This window comes from Halichondria panicea, chromosome 11 (assembly GCF_963675165.1).
Source record: "Halichondria panicea chromosome 11, odHalPani1.1, whole genome shotgun sequence".
Taxonomy (NCBI): domain Eukaryota; kingdom Metazoa; phylum Porifera; class Demospongiae; order Suberitida; family Halichondriidae; genus Halichondria; species Halichondria panicea.
The window spans coordinates 1,909,997-1,929,789 of NC_087387.1; the positions used below are offsets into that span (position 1 = coordinate 1,909,997).

The 19,793-nt window shown below is 41.8% G+C and overlaps 4 protein-coding genes across 4 annotated transcripts; 2 read left to right on the forward strand and 2 right to left on the reverse strand.

The window, feature by feature from the left end:
• Positions 1-63: 63 nt before the first annotated feature.
• Positions 64-1,702, forward strand: LOC135344636 (uncharacterized). Its single transcript, XM_064541897.1, has 4 exons — positions 64-268; positions 404-516; positions 796-913; positions 1,302-1,702. The coding sequence occupies exons 3-4, from the start codon at positions 838-840 to the stop codon at positions 1,574-1,576; spliced, it is 351 nt and encodes a 116-aa protein (XP_064397967.1). The 5' UTR covers positions 64-268; positions 404-516; positions 796-837; the 3' UTR covers positions 1,577-1,702.
• LOC135344565 (uncharacterized) lies at positions 1,609-11,327 on the reverse strand. Its single transcript, XM_064541796.1, has 27 exons — positions 10,928-11,327; positions 9,973-10,066; positions 8,593-8,690; positions 8,317-8,452; positions 8,059-8,118; positions 7,809-7,960; positions 7,681-7,749; positions 7,564-7,610; positions 7,357-7,432; positions 7,190-7,300; positions 6,699-6,785; positions 6,559-6,639; positions 6,216-6,309; positions 5,609-5,862; positions 5,217-5,426; positions 4,959-5,033; positions 4,640-4,774; positions 4,471-4,525; positions 4,334-4,409; positions 4,159-4,273; positions 3,909-3,965; positions 3,779-3,852; positions 3,411-3,579; positions 2,806-2,916; positions 2,573-2,638; positions 2,245-2,400; positions 1,609-1,990 (listed from the first exon to the last, which is right to left on the reverse strand). Exons 1-27 carry the CDS (start codon positions 11,030-11,032, stop codon positions 1,733-1,735), a joined length of 3,021 nt encoding a protein of 1,006 aa, XP_064397866.1. The 5' UTR covers positions 11,033-11,327; the 3' UTR covers positions 1,609-1,732.
• A 166-nt stretch (positions 11,328-11,493) lies between these two features.
• On the reverse strand, positions 11,494-14,499 carry LOC135344606 (L-gulonolactone oxidase-like). Its single transcript, XM_064541851.1, has 7 exons — positions 14,360-14,499; positions 13,923-14,134; positions 13,644-13,764; positions 13,430-13,560; positions 12,945-13,193; positions 12,404-12,670; positions 11,494-11,924 (listed from the first exon to the last, which is right to left on the reverse strand). Exons 1-7 carry the CDS (start codon positions 14,454-14,456, stop codon positions 11,619-11,621), a joined length of 1,383 nt encoding a protein of 460 aa, XP_064397921.1. The 5' UTR covers positions 14,457-14,499; the 3' UTR covers positions 11,494-11,618.
• A 39-nt stretch (positions 14,500-14,538) lies between these two features.
• LOC135344611 (3-hydroxyisobutyryl-CoA hydrolase, mitochondrial-like) lies at positions 14,539-17,499 on the forward strand. The gene is made up of 13 exons (XM_064541856.1): positions 14,539-14,682; positions 14,756-14,825; positions 14,888-15,007; positions 15,140-15,224; positions 15,493-15,573; positions 15,618-15,670; positions 15,869-16,025; positions 16,217-16,284; positions 16,344-16,454; positions 16,663-16,806; positions 16,972-16,986; positions 17,063-17,167; positions 17,222-17,499. Exons 1-13 carry the CDS (start codon positions 14,630-14,632, stop codon positions 17,372-17,374), a joined length of 1,215 nt encoding a protein of 404 aa, XP_064397926.1. The 5' UTR covers positions 14,539-14,629; the 3' UTR covers positions 17,375-17,499.
• Positions 17,500-19,793: the final 2,294 nt, after the last annotated feature.

Consider the following 19,793-nt stretch of genomic DNA (forward strand, 5'->3'; position numbering starts at 1 on the left):
TACAGAACTCGAGGAAAGTAGGTGTGTCTTTTAATCAAATTTAACCGCGTCTATTAATAGAGGGTGATATGGCTGCTTGCAGAAAGTGTAATTCATTGAGCTGCTGCCATGGATATGACTGGCATAGAGACGTTGCTAGGTCCTATTGGAGCATCTCCACTAGACATGGAGCCCATCTCGTCAGGGGTGACCAGCACTCGTCTTTCTGCTGATGATGATGGGAACACTCTCTTTCTCCTACCTCTGTTTTGGACTACAAGAAAATGGGGTCAGTTTCTTGCTCTCTTGCATTCTGGGGGTTCCACTGTATTAATTAAATGCCATAGCTAGGCTCCTAAGTGTGGTGAGCTCCAGAAACATCTCGTTCTGTATAAGTGTGGTCAACCAAAATATTGTTTTGTAGGATTTTAGTCTGTAGTGAAGGGTGCTACTGCTGTAGCTGTGTGTGCAGTGGCACTGCTGGCTTTGAGGAGGTGTCTCAGACAGAGGAGAAGCGTTGCAGCACAACAAGCACTGGTAAGCTAACCTTCATGTGTACCGGTAGTGCATCACGGGGAGCTGAAGGCCTAGGCATGTAGTGTTGTAGTGCACCGCATTTCAGAGTCCACCACTTAGTAGGTATGTAGTGTCAAATGAGAAATTATTAGAACTCTTTTCATGTATGTACATGTGCTTACCGACTGAAACCCTGAAAATACTGTTTTTTATTAGCCAGGATTTGAATTGAATGACTATTACAAGTCACCATACTAAAGGATTTGCACTTATAGTTTAATGTACACATAATACATGCAGACAGAGCCAGTGAGCCCCGCCCCCCTCCGTAGTGGCAAATGGATGGTTGTGCCGGCAGTCTCACCCCCACCCCCTCCGGTTGAGGAGAGAGCTGATGTCACTGAGCATGACAAGCAAGGTATGTACTCTTCCTACAGTGCATGTTTGGTTGTCAGGGATACCATGATCTGCACAGTGTCTCTATAGCAACCACTATAGGTTAGTGAATATTGTGGTTAGACTTCAGTCACTTCATTATACACATGCAACGAATATTGTCTAAAAGAGAGGCTGTGAAGTTATGGAATGTGGGGGGGTATTGTGTGACAAAATGTTGGCACTGCAATGTGTACACACGTCATTACTCCCGTATACTGTAATCAAATGTTTAATAAGGTATTGTGTTACAACTGAAACCACAGTAATCTTACTGTGTACACAGGCTAATTATAATGATAACCACTGCATGTAGCTTCATAAAATCAATTTTATGATACTCTTACCCACCCACCCACATGTACACACAGAGGAGCTCCCACTGACAGAGCAGCCTCCCATAGAGACCATCCCCCACCAAGCTCCGGCCTCTACACTTCAAGTGAACACACAAACAGCCGGTCAAGCCTCGGAAGAATTCAACCTATCCTTTGCTGCTGATTCCAGTTCTGATTCGGAACCAGATGGTGATAAATGGAATGGGGAGGACGAGCCCAGTGGGGACGTCCCTAGCCATCAAGCTGAGATAAGTGATGAGGACAGTCCTAGAATGGTCACTAGTAGAGCAACTATTAGTGTGTCATGAACACAAGTATCATTCTAGCTTGCAATTGGAAGTTTTGTCTCTTTTGTGTTCTTATTAATAATGTACTATAATAGCAGTATGTAATTATTGAATAGAAAATAAATTGGATTGTTCTTATGAAATTTATTGAATGAGTCTAAAAAAATTGTTTGAGAGTTACAGGTCATACGTTGTAGGAGTGGAGATGGACGACCGCTTCGGCTGGTCTGGAATGGAATCATTCAGTGGGCTCATAACGGGGGTTGTGGGCGAGGTACTGAGGGAACTATGATTCGGTTGGTCCAGGTCAGAGCCATTCAGTGAACTCCTGATCATGAGGGGAGTTGTGGGTGGAGTACTATGCTCCGGCTGGTCCAGGTCAAAGCCATTCAATGAACTTCTCACGGGGGTTGTGGGTGGAGTGCCAAGGGGGTACTGTGTGTGTGTGTGTGTGTGTGTGTGGTTGGGGTGGCGTTATTTATAGTGTGCATAAAAATAAAAAGTGTATTGGTTAATATTTCAAGCCTTTAGAGATGACATAGAGGCTTAGAGCTTTAATTGTAAGCTTTTAATAGAGTATATAGAGTATCATAACACTCCATGGCCATATATACACAGGGCCTCTGCAACATATAGCATGAGTAGAGTCAGAGAAATAGGTGGCCTGAAATAGCTATAGATCCACTCACCCCGGTATCAGGCCCAGAGCTGATGCTGGGAGGTTTAGAGGGGGCCTGATCAATTCTCCCTCGGATGGTCATCTGGATGTAGAGCTCCAGTGTGTTGAGGATCTCTTTTGTCTGGTACGTGTATCCATGGAAATCCTCTGCCCACTCTTTGAAGTTCTGCATGTGAGGGGAGGGGAGGGGGCACTGACAGACAGTATGAGCAACGACTACTTTGCTGTCGCTATACTGTACATGTACTAACCAATGTTGAATGCCAACTCTAGATCTACTAGAAAACCAATTACGGAAATTTATACTGCAGAATAAAAAGAGCAGCTGACTGGCTCACCAGCTTAAAGCTGTTCTCTGTAGAGGTCCACTTGTATATGTCAGAGAACCGATGAGTGAAAAGCACCTGTGGTTGGTGGAGCAATTGAAGTAACCATGCATGTGTAGCCTACGATTAAAGATATTTACAGTAGATACAACAACTACGCGTACCTTCAATATAACACAAACGCAATTTACACAATATGCCCAAGGGCGTGTTAAATTGCCTATCAATGCAGTGTGTGTGGTCACCTTGCCAGTGTCTTGCTCAACACTGCAGATGCCGTGCTGGTTGATACCAAACCAGCGATGTTCCATCTTCCTCCAGGGAATCACCGCCAATATCTCACGACGAACAGGGACCTGTACAGTGATGCCAACATAATTCTCACTCAAATTACAACTGCTAACAAAGAGATACCTTTTTTACTGTAATTAGCGTTTCAGGGTACTAATTTTGGTGGATTTGTAGCAAATTCATTAGCACAATATTTGTCAAAAGATGTACATAAAAGTATGAGGAATGGAAAGTTTAGAGTCAGATACAGATGAAAAAAGGGCTAACTTGCTTAGCATACTCTCAACAGTACAGAAAAAAAGAAACATTTTATAAATGCGTTTTATTATTAGCGCGGACTTAATTTAGCGTTAATTACAAATTCGCTAAAATTAGTACCCATTTATAATAGGGTAATTTGTTTGTTGGCAACATTTAAAGTGTTTCTTACAACCAGATCTACGATCATCTCAAGAATAATGTTTATCCTTCGAAAAATCTTAATGATACGTACGTACTAGACTTATGGGAGTCAAAATGTCTATAATTGGTATAATTATAGGCATCTCGGTACACTTACTGTCACGTCAAAGAACACTCCTTGATGAGTGATCAGCTTCTGACAAGAATCAATGAGGTCGTTGATGCACTCATGCGTTGAGGCCCCACTCAATTCTTTGTGGGCACGCTCCACTTCTCCCACGATACCAAATGACCCATGAAACTTCTGAGGCAGAAATGTTTTCGCACTGTGGGGGTGAAGTGTGTGTGTGTAGTGTTAGATGGATTGAATAAGAGGAACCGCTTTTCAAACCATGCAGTGTGTGGTGGGTGTGTGCTACGGGCTGAGGAGGGGATACACACATAGCTAAAGATTCACTGATTAACCATAGCCCCCATACTTAATAGCCATAGTAGATATATCCTACGAGATGGTTGCATGCTCACTCATAGTCTTGTGGGGGCCACACACGAGCTCTCTCTCGGTCGCCAAAGTACACCTGAGTCAGCAGTGCATTCAACTATGGAGGAGGTTGGTCAATATGACATCATCACAATATGGAGGGGAACAACATACCTTTATTGCAGCCTTCCTGTCCACTGGATAAGCTCCTTGAACCAACCCCAGCCAACTCTGCATTGGGAGAGATTTTTACATAAATTATAGTGCATTACACAATGATGTACGTATCTCTGTAAACGAACTATGTACATACATTTCCTTTTAAAACAATTATAGAGCTGTATCACGGTATTAACAGTGTAGAGCACCTTGAGCATAACACACAACCTGCATGTACATGTACACCCCATGCACCCCTACCCACCTGGTAGAAACGACGGTATCTGGCCACGTCAGGATGCTCACAGTCAGGCCATTCATCCCCGCAATCCAGTGAGCTCTCGTCTGGAGCGTCGACCTCGTCCTCATTTTGGTACATCCTGAGTGGGAGGGTGATATACGTGCTCGATCACCAGAATGTCACATGATCATGTGCTTACCGTAGATGCAGAACATATGGTTTGATGGAGAAATCATATTGCTCCCTGAGGCTCTTATTGCTCTCCATCCTGGGAGCTGCACACAAAACATACATACAGGGTAATTGCTATTGGGATAAATGTGATAGTATACTCACTGAAATCTCCAAATACTGGAGAACTCCTTCGTCTGTATCGACCAGCGAGAATTCTCTGCACGAAATAGACAACAAGAGTAAAACATTACAATGCTGTGCAACTATAGCTAACCATGCACCCAGGTTTTAAATTAAAGGTGCCTATAACCTGCATTTTAGACAAACTCACCGGCTTCCCTCCATACTTCTCAATGATTGACTGAATGCCTGTGGGTATCCAGAGATAGTAGTCGCTGGGATCACTGATGCTGAATGTGCCACAGATGTCTTTCACCACTTCCCCTATGGCCTTACCAGTGTGGAGCTGTGTGTGTGTGTGTGTGTGTAGGTGAAGGGGTAACGTACACAGTCGTAGTCATAAGTGAAGTATAGATAGCGATTAAGACAGCCTCAAATGTTTTGCTAATTGAGTGTTTTAAAATACGTAGTCACGGAACGGTACATATAACGTAGAGATCTGTACCAGCCATTAATTATAACCAACTCACCAGTACTGGCCTGACGTCTTGCTTCATCACCACAATGTGAAAGAGCTTGTAGTCTTCAAGAATCTGTCGATAATCCTGCATGTACATGTATGTGTAAAGTTAAAATGAGGCTAATACATACGTGTACGTACGTAGCACTATTATAATATCAGAAGTCCTGATGATATGCAACAGTCAAGATAATAGCTTTCAACTATTACTACAAGGCCGCACCCCCTTGTGGGGCACACCTCCACAACACACATCTTATACACTGACCAGCTCAAGAAAGTCCGGAATATGCACTGAAGTCCGACTCAGATCCTTCTTTTTCTCCTCTCTGAGAGGTGTGGCCTTGGGGGACACGTTGAACTCTATCTCCGTGTCAACAGTGGACACGGGATGGATCACAGCTGACTGCAAGCCCTCGGAACCAGCTGATGGGCTGTCCAAGACAGGAAACACTTCATCATTTCGTACCTCCCGAGTCTGAAAGAAATGTTGAGCATTTAATGAATGAAGTATAAGCACCTCAAAAGCAGACCAATTATGAAAGAAGTTCTGAAAATACTCAGTACACTGTTACAGTAAGCTTTAATTGTGAGCTAATTTAACAGTATACAATCGTAATTCTCTACTGTGTAAAGTGAACATACTGTAGAGGACAGTACCTCTGCCTCCTCGTTATTAGCAGGCCACTCAAACGACAGGCTACGTTTGTTCATTGTCGTGTCAACAGGCGGGGGGTCAACAGAGCTCTCGCCAGGTGGTGGTGGTTGATATGCCTCAAGTGTTATGGGATTTACGATAGCTGCCACTGGCAACTGCTTGACGGTAACATCACCATGATAGAGGTGGGAGTTACGTTTGAAGACCTCGTTGACTTCCGGAGATGTCACTCTTGCAGATACCCTGAATCGTAGTCCTATATAAGGAGGAGGTTACAATAATAAGCAGCATAAATTACATATCGTATAGTGCGAAAATTTCGCTGATTTCGTGGGTTAGCAATCTTACACGAAAATTAAGTTGCCAAAATTGTTAGAACTTATCTGCTATAACGTGCAAAGATTCAAGGCGTGGCTTTCTGGTAAGCATGCAGTTATTCCATGAATATTGTGCAACAAAATGCTTTTAGAGGCCATTCCACGAAATATAAGTGCCTCGAAAATTTCGCGCTATACGGTACATGTAATATTGCACAAACGAATACAATACATTTCCATTGTAAACAGGACCAGAGAGTGCATTGACATTAACTAATGTGGTACTACTAGCCTTTCAACTTGGTAAGATGCACGGCCTCCAAGAGGTGGCTGGACAAGGACTGCCTGTACGGACTGTACAGTGACTGCCAGGACCCGAGCACATTCTATAAAAATTAGGAATATAAAAAACATACATTATGAATTATAGACTTATTTTCGAATTGCATGCTTCCAACTGAATTAAGTTACGAGCACGAAACTTCAAATGCGAGTCTATATATGTACACCCTTCAGTTTTTGTTGTTAAGACAGTGAGATTTAGCCCTGCCACTAAATGTTGATCTAATTTCTTAATAACACACCATGTTATAGCTTCATGATACTCAATCGTATGCATATATTGTGAGACGTACCACTTTGAACAAGTCTTCATTCTGTGAGGAGATGTCCGTGTCCCTCAGATCTCGGATGCGCCAGGTCTTGTCACTAATAGCCTGAGGGTAGACTCATGCAATCAACACACAATATGACTGGTATATATACGTTATCCTACCTGGAGTTTCCCGTTGTCGTCAGTTTGGCATAGCGACACTGAGTCACTGTCGATAATGATCACATGATCTGAAGAGTCCTCAGACAGCTGTTAGATGCGTAAAATAGTGTGAATAGTGAGATCATAGGGGTGATATGTATATGTGACCAGTGAATTTGATACATGCATAACTACTGACTATAGAGAATAAAGTGTAGGAATGAAGGTGTGACAGGTATACAATGCAGGTTGTATGGTATCACACTTGTGTACACTGCATGTTGTTGCTGGTAGCCATAATGTACAATGTTGTGCCTAATAATTATAGAGGATCAAGCCTTGGATTGCAGAGAAGGAATGTAACACTATAGTGCAATCTAGCCAATGTTGTATGGTACGTACGCAGCTACTTAATACGCACTGTACATGTATACGTCTGTATACTTAATCCTATAAAGAGAGCTTTGGTGTGTGGTGCTGTTCTTTGCACTCTAGTAGTGAGTCTTAGTTACCTTGATGGGGTAGTAGTTGACCAGGACAGTCTGCTTTACACTGTGCAGCTGCAGCAACTTGTTCTTGGCCTCACTCTGTTCCAAACTCTCAACACGCTCGCGATAAAATGTCTGGGAAATCAAATACGTATATTAGCTGATGGGACAAGTTATAAAAAAAGTCTTACCGTGACAATCTGGGCGAAGAAACTCGAGTCTTTCTGTCTGGCCTGAGGCATTACTTTGCAAGTAGCTTCATCATCACTGCAAAGTATCAAAATAATTGAAATATTGCTAAACACGGGCAAACCCACTGCCAATCCTATGTAAAACCTACTGGTTTTACTGGTTTTACTAATAATGAGATCTAGAGTTGGTGCATGGGTAATTCTTACCTAATGTTCTCACTTCTCTGCTCGATATGATGGAGCAATGCTGACATCTATTGAGTGTGATTAATATTATTGTGTATAGTATATAACTGACAAAACATACGTGCTCTAACAACGTACCAGTGAGCATAAGGAGTCATCTTCATGGCAACCTCCGACATACTTGCCTGTCAAATACTGAGTACGAATCTGCACAAAATAAAACATAATTCAATATCACACACCATAGCTATCGTAACCATAGTCACCTGTTGATATATAAGCTCCCTGAGGTCATCATTGCCTTTGACAGCCTCGTGAATGTCATCGTTGAGAATAAAGAACTTCTTGCGAAGAAGGAGTTTGTCTCCATCCTGGACATCTTGTCCATTGAGAGAGCTGGTCAAGCTGAGCCATTCATCTGATGGATACAAGAACATTACAATTCATACTTAGTTACAGTAAAAATATGCAATCACATGCACATTCTCCGTGGACACAGAGAAGCAGCTGACTCACATTTGACGTCTGTATTGGTGGTAGGTCTGGCCAAGGAGAGCTCAGCATGTTCCTTTATTCCTGCACAAGAGGGAAAGGCACGGGAAATATAAAGCAGCTGATACTACAACACCTCTAATACTGCTGATGCATGTATATACATGTACGTATGTTACACATTCATGCTATATATATATACGTACCACAGCAGATTGCCATGCTAGCATGCTGCTATAATTATTGTAGAAATGGTCTAGCTAGTACGTACAGCAAACATACCGAACATGTCGCAGATGGTTGGAACAACGTCCATTAGGGGGAAGCCAAAGTTCACCTCGATCTTTCTGTCTTCTCCATCACATAGGTTGATCACTATGGGGATGGGAAGTGTCTTGTGACGAAACTGGAGCTGGTCCTGTGTGGATGAGTGGGTGTGGAGTGTGTAGTGTGTGAGGGTGTGAGGGATTAGCAGCTAGCTCGTAACACGGAACTATAGCTAGGAACAATGGATGATCTCTGCAACATTTAATGGAGGACATGATACTAATGTCATACCATTGGTTCATTCCTCTTGATGCCATAGTCAGCTATCTCTCTTGAGGGATTCAAAACAATGTCATCTCTTTCGGGACGGACAAGGTAGAGGTCAAAGTCTAAAGATGAAGAAATTACAATAATGATTAATTTATATGCTTCTGCATCACGGAACAGTTGCATCACAATGCAAACAGGATGATCTAAAGATTCAAATATCTCGTGTTGTTATGACACCCAATTATTAAATTAAGAGAAATCATTCTGTACATAAAGCAGACTAAAGCTTAACACAAGTGATGCCGCTCAAGTAGACATAATTAGCTGACAACCATGTTGTCATATTGAGTTGCAGAGAAGTCAATGCAATGACAGTGAAGACTGCAATGTCCATTCCAACGACAGAGAAATGTATCTCACCACACAAACACAAAACAGCAAACAAAAACAAACAAAATACCTGCACAACTGTGCTGAAGCTAACATGCAGAGGATTCTGAGATTATGAGGAGCAAACACACATGTCAAAATAATGTAGCTATACTACACGTGCACTGAGGACTGCAGTAGGTACGGTATATAATTATACACACAGCATTAAGAAACAGCTACAGGGCCATGCACAGACTGCTGGTTCAATGGCACTCCTGCAAGTGGAAAACCTCTAAACACCAACACCTTTGGCCTGTTTACCGAGAAGTCTTAATAATATTATTGATTTTGGGGGGCTTCAGTGAGTTTTTTTTTGAATTGCTTGAGTATTCTCATTTTAATAGGCGTCCGGATCTCATTTAGGGGTCATACTGTATGCAATAAGAGCCTTAAGGGGCATACCCATATCTCCTGTGAAGATGGAGCAAGTGCCAGTGAGTAGCACTGAATGTTGGGCTGCACAAGGGGACACATCACTCATGCTGGTGGTATCAAACACCATTCGATGCATTGTCCTCAGAGAATTAGCTTGTGCTGTCTTAGCTATACAATATCATTATTTTTGTAGAATGCACTACATCTACTATGGCTTACGCACTATTATATATACGTCATAAACTCATTGTAAAAATGACTATACTAGTACTATATACACTTCAAGCAAGTCTTAGTTTCAGGAACTGTCACAGCTACACTCTGACTGCAAGTAGTACACTGCATGATATTATAGAGTACAGTGTGAACACTGGAAGCGGAACTTGGCTACAAGACGTAATATTTGAAGTATACGCAACAATAAGCATGCCAATAACAAACAACAATAAACATACCAGACAAACACAACGTCAACCAGACAGTCGACGTGTCAAAAGGTCAATGAGATAAACAGCAATCACCGATCCCCACACCAGTATACAAAGCATTGAATACAGGCCAAACAGTATTAAAATTAGGGCATGAGTATCTCACCCTTGAGGAGTGTGTCCATATCCCTTCCATGTTTGTCTCTCAGGATATAAGCTCCGTTCATAAACACCATCTTAATGGTGGAGCCAGCATTCACCTGCACAATGAGAGTTCGTATAATCATTACGCTATATACACACGCACACATGCATGCAGTCAACGATGTGAATTGTACAACATAACAACATAGACCACATCATTGATGTTAAACAAGTAACATCACAAACCTTATAATTCCCACATCATGATTCTGTTAATAATGATTATATAGTGTCGTTCCCAGCCTCTAGTTGTCTCTGCTAGGTCGCCAACTACTATTTTTTAAGTTCGTTCTATTAAATAAAAATCGGCCTGGGAACGATCAAGGCGTCAAGGAGATATCCATGAAATTACCCATGCATACATGTAATTCCTACAGATGTTTATACTGACTCGGTGCTGACTTGTATTTCCAAAGCATTCCTATTAATATACTATAAAGGTGCCCATTAATTATGCACTACGGTCAAAATTATGCTAACATAATCTAACAAAGCCTATTCGCAATACAGCAATAAACTTGTGAATACACGCAGTCTTTTAATGTGTCCATTATTTTACACACTGTTATATGAAACATAAATGCATACGCACTTCTTGCACATTTAAACACGTTCATGCATATAATGAACGCATGCACTGTCCCATAATTATTATTGTCGTACGACACAATTCAAGTATCATTTAACAAAAGCAGTGAATTGCACCGACCCATGCATGCACTATAGCGATGAAGACACAATAATTTTTTTAAAATTGAACTATATCCATCAACAATTCTAGTGTTGGAAGATTTGAGCACAAGGCAATATTAATCAATAAGCTGTATAGAAGAGTGCATGCAGTGCACATAAACACGCCACGTACGCAGCAACAACAATTGTGTCTGCAATGATATAAGCACCAAAATATAACATACCTTAATGGTGACTGATTCACAGTCAGGTGAGGTCCTCCCCGTGCTGATGCTCAGCTGGACGTCGAATGCAGACGGCCCTGCATCATCTGCAGCTACTCTCGCCATCACACACCGCAAATAAATGGTATGATCACTAGCTGTTAGCTAACTATTATACACGAGCTGGTATAGTATGGGAGAGAACAGCTGGGTATAACTTGGCTGCAAAGTGGCCTCACTCAACTGTGCTAAGCAAATTTGCTCAATGTAAGCAGACAGAAGGAACAGCTAGCTAGTTCAGCATGGAGGTTGCTGGGCTTGAAACTGAATGAGCAACTGGTGTAGTGAGCTGGAATGTATAGCCGGTAGTTATGGATTCCACAAACTTAACTCTATTAGTTGTGGGGAATTTGATAACTCGTTTGTAATTTAGAGTGCATAATTAAGTGCATAACGCTGTGACTAAGATACTAATTGAGAGAAGCCAGCATTATGGATAATACCCACGAAGGTATCTTAACTTGGTTGAACCACCATTTTTAACAAGTAGTAAATTACACTTTGAATTAATTATATTTTGTCACCTGCCATAACAATTAATTATTACTGTATACTGAACTGGAACTCATTGATCAACAAAACCTATACGTATAAGTGCAATAGTGCTCTCAAAAAAATAAAAACTGTTCCAGCCAAATACATTCGTTATCTGTTACAGTCCAAATGTTGTTCTCATGAGTTGGTTTAAAAACAGACCACTTGGGTCAAGTTCTTGCCGTATCTTCAAAAACTCAGGTAACCGTGGATATGCATCATACAGCTGATGTGGCTCAAGGTCAAAGTACTTACCAAAATGAACGCGAGGGGTGAAATTCATCCTAACAAGTTCCTGGTAAAAGGCACTAAAGTATGACGAAACAGTTTTGTCCGAAGGGTTGTACAGCATTAGAGTGAGATAGCAACCGTCTCGCTGGTAGCTAGGGCTCAACCAAATGTCATCACTCCTCACAAACCTGACCTGCAGTGAGTGCCAGAGACATTAAGTTTGTATGATCATGTGTATTCGTATTATAACCATGTACACAACATGGGGCATCTGGAGAGAACGATGAATTTTTGTGTGCAAAATGTAGAGCGCGAAATTTTTATATTTCGTGGAATGGCCTCTAAAAACGTTTCAATGTTCGTGGGATGACTGCTTACTGGAAGCCACGCCTTTAATCTTTGCATGTTATAGCAGATAAAAAACAATTTTCGTGGACTTAATTTTCGTGCAGGTTTGCTAACCCACGAAAAAAGCGAAAATTAAGCCCTCGAAAATTCGCGCTATACGGCACACGCACTCTTTAGACGATTTCAATCATTTTATACGTGCAGTCGCACCAAGAGGTAATCCAACCATCATGCATGCATACATGTATAGTTTAAGAGTGGCAAATCTATATACTACATATATACAACATAATTATAATTATATATACGTGTGTTGTACTTTACCTCAGTGATGAGGTTGACTGGTATCCTGTTGTCCAGCACCATGTTCCGTAACAGTTGAAATGCATCGGTACACTTACTTCTGTCGACGGCAATCTCGGTCTGCAGGTTGCTAGGGAAATAAGGAGTGGGAACAAACACATTGTAGCTCTTGTCCACTAACGAGTACGCTGGAAAAATGTTTATGTAGCTGGCTATGAATCTCATTATGGATGGTAGCTGGCTTTGAAACCACGACGACAAGAAGAGGAATGGTTCCATGAGTCTCCACTGAGGAAAGAAGAAAGAGTAGAGGGTGGGGAAGAGTGAGAAAGAAAGGAGAAACAATACATTAAGAGTCGAATAATTATGCATACTAAAATCAATACGTATTTTTTATATTTGAGAGAGTGAAAATACCCGGCCGGGGTGGTGGGGAAGATTAAGAGGCGGTAAAAAATTATTATAGCTACTCAAAATCACCGCAATTATATCAATTTACGGGAACTGTCAGTTTCTTACGAAGAGCGTCTAGGCTACATGAATATACTTATTGTTTCAATACCTTTATATCCAGAATCCTCATTACTCCATTCCCAGTCACTTCTTGTTCAGTTCTATTCATCCGTATCACTGCACAAGTACCACTATACAACTCAGTCCACAGCTTGACATGATGGCCACTGGTTGCTAGGGTCGGCAGTTGTCGTATGCAATCGTCCAATGACAATGGCTCTAGACTTTCCTGCAGACGGAAGGCTGGCACACACTGCAAGGTCACCTTGGTGATGACCCCCAGCAGACCCATACTCACCTGTAGGAGAGTACAAAGTGCAATAGAAGAGATCGATACATAATTTCATTATACAATAATAGAGAGTGGGAGAGAGTGAGGGATAGCAGATATAATTTACTTCGTATACCTCCATAAATTATGAGTAGCTAGGAACCAATATGAATAATAGCAAAATCAATGAATTAACTACCGCTAGAGATTAACTAACGAAGGGTACTTATATCTAACTACATACCAGCTGACAATACACTCACCAAAGCTGCTTTGAAGATGATTGGGTGATTAGCCTCGCTCAACGAGAGGGTTTCCCCCTCTCCAGTGACCAGCTCTAGTCCTGTTACCATGGTAGCAAGGTTCCCAAACTCAACCCCTGTACCATGAGTAGCTGTAATAGTGTAGGAAAAGAACAAAAATTAATCACAAGTTACTGCCACGGTATATATTTGCATATATAGTTATGCCACTCACCAGTGCTGATAGCTCCAGTGATGGTTTGATCAGTGATGGCCGGCAGCGAAGGTAAGGCCAGACCTCTTTCATCAAGGTACCGCACTACCTCACCAATGGTGGTGCCTCCTTTGACAGTCACCTGACACGGAGAAAGATCATGTGATAGTCACAAATTGATACTGTTTACCCATATGTACAGTGCACATAGAAAGTCTAGTGTAGTACTCTCCGAGCATGCAAATAATACCCTTAAATGGCAGCTAGTTCTTCTATAAACTTTCACAGTCCGATCCTCACCTGGCTAGCTGCCTTATCAAACTTGAAGATTCCCCTGTACTTGTGCAAAGAAACCATGACATCCTCCGACAGAGCAATGGCCAAACGGGAATGACCTGAGCCTAAAACACGGATATGATGGCCATTTTCTAGAGCATCGTACACAATAGACAGTATCTCTTCTTTAGTGGAAGGCGTGTGCACCTTGCTGGGGTCAAAGAACACCAGGTGACCTGTGTGGATGGGTGGGGGTAGTCACTCAGCGCAGCATGATAAAACACAGTGCCATAATTGAAGAAGGAATGCAATATCGGTTAGTACATTAGTGACCTACATGTATGAAAAGTTCGGAACATAAATATTTTTGTTTTTACTCGCACTCTTTCTCTTTTAATACTACTAGTCCAGGATACACACCCCCTTTCAGGAAACCTTTCATGTGGTTAGTAGTTTCTTACCAAAATTGAGCAGTGGAGGTTGGCTGGGAGAGATGAAGGAGTCAATGACCCAGGCACCTAGCAATAGACTCACACTGAGCATCCAAAGGGCAGCCATTGTAGATCTGCTGCTACTGTAGCTCTATCAACAAAAACTTAGGTTGAAAAGGTCATCCATGTGGTCTGGGGGTGTGTCTGGGATCGATCTTCTCTAAGCTGTACTGTGTAGTGTACTAGTGTATCTCGGTCTATCTAATACTCTAGCATAATCTGCTGTGACCAGGAGCTGGAATGTCTGCATCTCTGATGAGGCTGCCACTTGCTGCTGGGAGATTTATGGCCAGGTATGTGCTATTAAAAGTATCAAACTTGTGGCGATTGATCGAATGATTGATAGTCAAACTTCATAATATGCAGACTTGAACGACTGACAGTACTAAAACAACACTTGACGACCACTCGAATGGCTTCCACAACAACACCTGAGGTACGTTATATTCGTTCCTCCCACGCCCCACCAGCACCCACTCCCTATACACACACACACAGGACGAGGTAGTGACAAGCAGTGACGGAAGTGGAGGAGTTAAATATATCCTCCTGAACAGACCGAAAGCACTCAATTCTCTAAACCTAAACATGACCAAAATCATCACCAGAGAAATGAGAGTAAGTATTTACGCGTAAAGATTGCAAAATAATTATTACCATTCAAACATTATTTTGCTATCTTATTACCATTCAATATGGTGATCAATGAAACCAGTTGTGTACATGTATTTAATGTCTGTGGTTACCCAGGAAATAGAGGCGGACCCATCCGTTCGTGTGGTGGTGATGGAGGGGGCGGGGGACAAGGCTTTCTGTGCTGGAGGAGACATTAGAGGTACTCTAAAGTGTGTAAATCTGGGCTGAAGTATCAACCAAGCTAGATCATGTTTTATCATGACGGGGATATTTTCACCTTAGCTCACTAGGGATTTTCCCACTAAAATACCAATTACAATACAATACAACGAGCTTGTACCAGTACAAGGCCAACCTCAAATAAATAGCGGCCATTTAAAAAGGCTATGGCTACAATGTATATTTACTTGCATGAACTCTTCTCTTTTTGTGAAGGGTTCTAGTTTTATTTCCTAATTATTATGCAGCTGTGACTGAGGCTGGTAAAGTGGGAGACAAGTTAGCGCAGGACTTCTTCAGATACGAGTACATTCTCAACCACCTCATTGGTGAGTCACCAGTTTATTAGCTCGACAACATGTAGATTGTGCAGGTACGTTTGGAAAACCATTCATCGCTATTCAGGATGGGATCACAATGGGAGGAGTAAGTTACACACATAATTATATTAGCGTTCGATCGTAGTACATTCAGCACATTTATTGTCTTAAAAGCTATTGTCTAAAATGTAGAGACGTGCATTAATAAATTGTATGAGGGTGTGTGTGGGGGGATTGTGATTATTTACACCACCCCCTCCACACACTCACACCCATCACCGGCGTCCCCTTCACACACTCACAGGGTGTGGGTCTGTCGGTACATGGAGATTTCAGAGTAGCCACAGAGTACACACTGTTTGCCATGCCAGAGACTTTCATCGGACTGTTCCCAGATGTGGGTGGGTCCCACTTCTTGCCACGCCTCACAGGAAGCCTTGGAATGTACCTGGCACTAACTGGTATGTGATGGTGTGGACTGTGTAGCAGGCATATTGTAGCTAATGCCGTCAGTGACAACCTGACAAAGTCTTCTTGTATTACATGCAGTGTATAATTAGAGACAAATGTGCCCTTTAAACACGTACATTTACATGTAGTATAATTATGTGTGATATCCTAGTACGTATTTTAATTATCACCATGGATTCAGGTTACCGACTGAAAGCAAGAGACGTCACGTTGGCAGGTGTGGCAACTCACTTCATTCCAAGGGCACAGGTATGGAATATATTCCCATGCCACTCTTATGTATGTTAGATTCGCATTCCCATATTCAGATTCCCACACTGAAAGAGCACTTGTCTGAACTATGTTCTAGCAATGGAAAATTGCCATCCTCTAATCCGATGACGATCATCAAGCAGGAACTGGATTCCCTTCACCAGAAAGTAAGAGCGTCAATTTACATCCATTTTATTTCTTGGTGTACATGCACAATTAGTATGCAGACCCAAGGAAACCTGAAGTTAGTGTGATGATAAATAGACGTGGTTATTAGATCGACCTACAGAATATAAGAATAATAAATTATTGTTCTTTAGTGTGACTGCATGTGGTGTTCTTAGGTCCATTTAGCACTGAATGTGTTTCTTGCAGTTTTCCACTGAACATGCTCAGTCTGAGCTCACCCTGGCCCCCCACATGGAGACCATCAACAGATGCTTTGACCAGCCGAGCGTGGAGGGGATAGTGGAGGCACTAGAGAACGAGAAGACTGAATGGGCCAAGCAACAACTCAAGGTGAGTTCAAAGGTCGAGGTTCGTATGTGCAGTACATACAGTTATATATGTTGACACGAATTACAGTGGAGCTATTAATTTCTTCCACACACACACACACACACACACACACACACACACACACGATGCTTCCGGCCTACCTCCATGTATCGTTGCTGTTGACAGACATTGAGTAAAATGGTGAGTCGAATAACAGCAGTCAAAGCCATTTTACCATTACGCTATTAAAAGTCAGCACAAAATCTCAATTTTCCAGTCCCCTACATCACTAAAGATTGCTCATCGACAGCTGACTTTGGGCGCTCAACTGTCCTTTGCTGAGTGCTTTAAAATGGAGTATCGTATGAGCCAGGGATGTATGGTACGTCATATGATAGTCACATGCTTAATGAAGTTATGGTGACTGTACGTTCAGGCAGGGAAGGACTTCTACGAGGGTGTGAGAGCAGTGCTAGTGGACAGGGACAATAGCCCTCAGTGGACTCCAGCCATTTTGCAAGACGTGACTGATGAGTTCGTAGATCAATACTTTGCTAGATTACCAGAGGACAAAGAATTGCAACTCTAGCATCATTTTCGATGATTGCAAATAAGTTATTGTGTGTATGATGATATAATTATATCTCTGTTGCTTTAGCAGAGTTTATTTCAGGTAGGGGCGGAGGGGAAATTTCATCCCCCCCCCTTGGATGAGCAATAATGTTACCAATGTCCAAGTAGGTGATCGCAGGATAGCTCCGCAAGTCTAAGCTATAATGTATAATTACAATCAATTGTATTCATGTATATATATAGTAGCTATAGCTTCACGTCTGGTTGAGCTATCAGCTAGAGTTATAGTCCTGAGCTGCAGACCAGCCCCGTGCATTCCTCTTTTTAGGAAGTGAACAATACTTGACGTCCTCCCCCCTGTAGCTGCACAAAATTTTGTTGCCATTAATTGCTTCATTGCATGGGGAAAAGCGAAGCAAGTCTCTATTCTTGTATACCTATATATACTAGTAGCCTATAGTATACTCAGCAGTGCAATTTTTTCTTTTCTGTATGATTGCATGTAGTAAGTATCGTAATTTAATTAATGGAACGATAATTATGTCAAAGGTTCTCTCACTATATAGGCTCTCTAGCTAGACTAGCTCTCTCCTAGCCTCGATTCCAGGCCAATTAAAAATACGTATTTTAATGCGGCCAGCCGCCGCCTAGAATCGAGGCTTTAATTAATTGTTTATTGTTTTGAGTCATGATTATGTGTTAACATTTGCCAAGTACTGTACGTGGCCACTTCGCCTCAGAATTGTCTTCCAGTGAAATACTGGACATAGGGAAGTATATATAAGGGATATATTTAGGAGGAGCTCATCTGTCTTTTTATTGTATATTTTTAGCTCATAAGCCTTTTGAAGGAAACCTTGATTGAAGGCAGTAGCCTAAACTTCTTCATGCAGGACACCAGGCAGGACAATAAAAGAGCTTTACTGTAGCGCATAGGCTATGCGGTAAAGCTCAAGTGACGCATTGGAAATCGCCACATTGTGCATGACGCATAGGAAAAATTAGCGCATAGCGCGACCTTCAAGGTCACTGTATATACTTATACGGTTTTCATTGTTCAGTCAAAAGGTCATTTGCTGTTTTTTACATAGATATATACTTGTACCATGATGTGCTCTGACACTATAAGGAATATCCATTGAAACTCTCAGGATACTCCAAGGTACAAATCCCATGTACCCTGCTAGGGTGTACATTCATCGGTATACTCTAGGGTACATGGCTGTGGTCAGCCTGAAGCGCTCCCTCCATCCTTAAAAGGACCCTCTCTTTTAAAGAACACTACCGTGACAAAAAAATATGCGGTGTCTGAAGTTGTAAATGTGGTTTGTAAAGTGCAAGCATACGCACACAAAACGTATACACAGTGCAATGCTTGTGCCCTCGGGGAATACATAGAACGGCCCCCCGGCCCTAAAATGCTAGCGATTTAGGGTGTTATAGGGGCCTAGGGGGGCCCTATAGATAGAAGTCAACAGTAATTAGGAGGTTGAGGAGAATCGGAATAATATTTAGTTGCAAACGTGTTTCTGGTCAGCTCACGCGTACGTTTTGATAAGTTTCTGACCAGAAACACGTTTGTAACTATAACACTGGCCTTATAATTATAACTAGCCTATAATTTGTGCTGCTTGCATGGTCACTGAGGATAACAGTATAGCCACTATAGGGCAGCCATCAGTATAATTATGTCCAAAATACCAGCATGAAATAGCCATTGTGTACACAGCACATACATGCATTCATGCTGAGCATAAGACCCCCGGGATTGGCTTAGTTCACTCGATGCCAGGAACGGAAGTTATTTAACACAACACACCCCGCGAATTCTTCACATAAGCTTCAGGGCACAACATTCATGAAAGAGTATAGTGAATGATGCTGAAAGCCTCCTAGAGCTGTACTCTACAGCTTTAGAAGGCTTTCAGCTAAATATACTACTATATGAGTACATTGGTACCAGGACTCCAGTGAGCAAGCTATAGAAACCGGTGCAGGCGGATGAAGAAATCACCCATTGTTACCAAAATAACCTTCAATTGAAATTATTATTGCAAATAATTTGTAGGTAACCATTCAGGACAACTAAATAATGTTCGATAGCATCCCATTATTGCTTCGAGCATTCGAAAGCAGCACTGCCATGTCAGTAGTTTGGTCAGCATGCATGCAGTACTTCATTTCAACACAAGATACACGCGTACACGCAAAGTGGGCTGTCCAGCACACATTCATGTATAATTATGAGTTGATACTTGCCATCATTTGCTGTTTCATGCAGCAACCATTAATTCACTCGGATCTAAAAAACCAAGGCAACAAAATTGAAGTATTCTTAACAGAGAAGTGGAGACAACAAAATGTAGTAACATACAATACTGTCGGAGACATGATAAGGCACTAAGATAGGTATATGTCGTCACTTTTCAAACATA

Excerpts from the sequence above, each read along its gene's own strand:
- LOC135344606 (XM_064541851.1), bottom strand. The coding sequence starts at position 14,456 with ATGGCTGCCCTTTGGATGCTCAGTGTGAGTCTATTGCTAGGTGCCTGG. Across the intron at positions 13,765-13,922 it reads TTGATAAGGCAGCTAGCCAG|GTGACTGTCAAAGGAGGCAC; the intron begins GTGAGGATCGGA and ends TCTCCGTGTCAG. Across the intron at positions 12,671-12,944 it reads TGAGGATTCTGGATATAAAG|TGGAGACTCATGGAACCATT; the intron begins GTATTGAAACAA and ends TTCTTTCCTCAG.
- LOC135344636 (XM_064541897.1), top strand. The coding sequence starts at position 838 with ATGGTTGTGCCGGCAGTCTCACCCCCACCCCCTCCGGTTGAGGAGAGA. Across the intron at positions 914-1,301 it reads CACTGAGCATGACAAGCAAG|AGGAGCTCCCACTGACAGAG; the intron begins GTATGTACTCTT and ends ATGTACACACAG.
- LOC135344565 (XM_064541796.1), bottom strand. The coding sequence starts at position 11,032 with ATGGCGAGAGTAGCTGCAGATGATGCAGGGCCGTCTGCATTCGACGTC. Across the intron at positions 8,119-8,316 it reads AACCATCTGCGACATGTTCG|GAATAAAGGAACATGCTGAG; the intron begins GTATGTTTGCTG and ends CCTCTTGTGCAG. Across the intron at positions 7,433-7,563 it reads CAGAGAAGTGAGAACATTAG|TGATGATGAAGCTACTTGCA; the intron begins GTAAGAATTACC and ends GATACTTTGCAG.
- LOC135344611 (XM_064541856.1), top strand. The coding sequence starts at position 14,630 with ATGTCTGCATCTCTGATGAGGCTGCCACTTGCTGCTGGGAGATTTATG. Across the intron at positions 14,683-14,755 it reads GCTGGGAGATTTATGGCCAG|ACTTGAACGACTGACAGTAC; the intron begins GTATGTGCTATT and ends CATAATATGCAG. Across the intron at positions 15,008-15,139 it reads TCATCACCAGAGAAATGAGA|GAAATAGAGGCGGACCCATC; the intron begins GTAAGTATTTAC and ends GTGGTTACCCAG.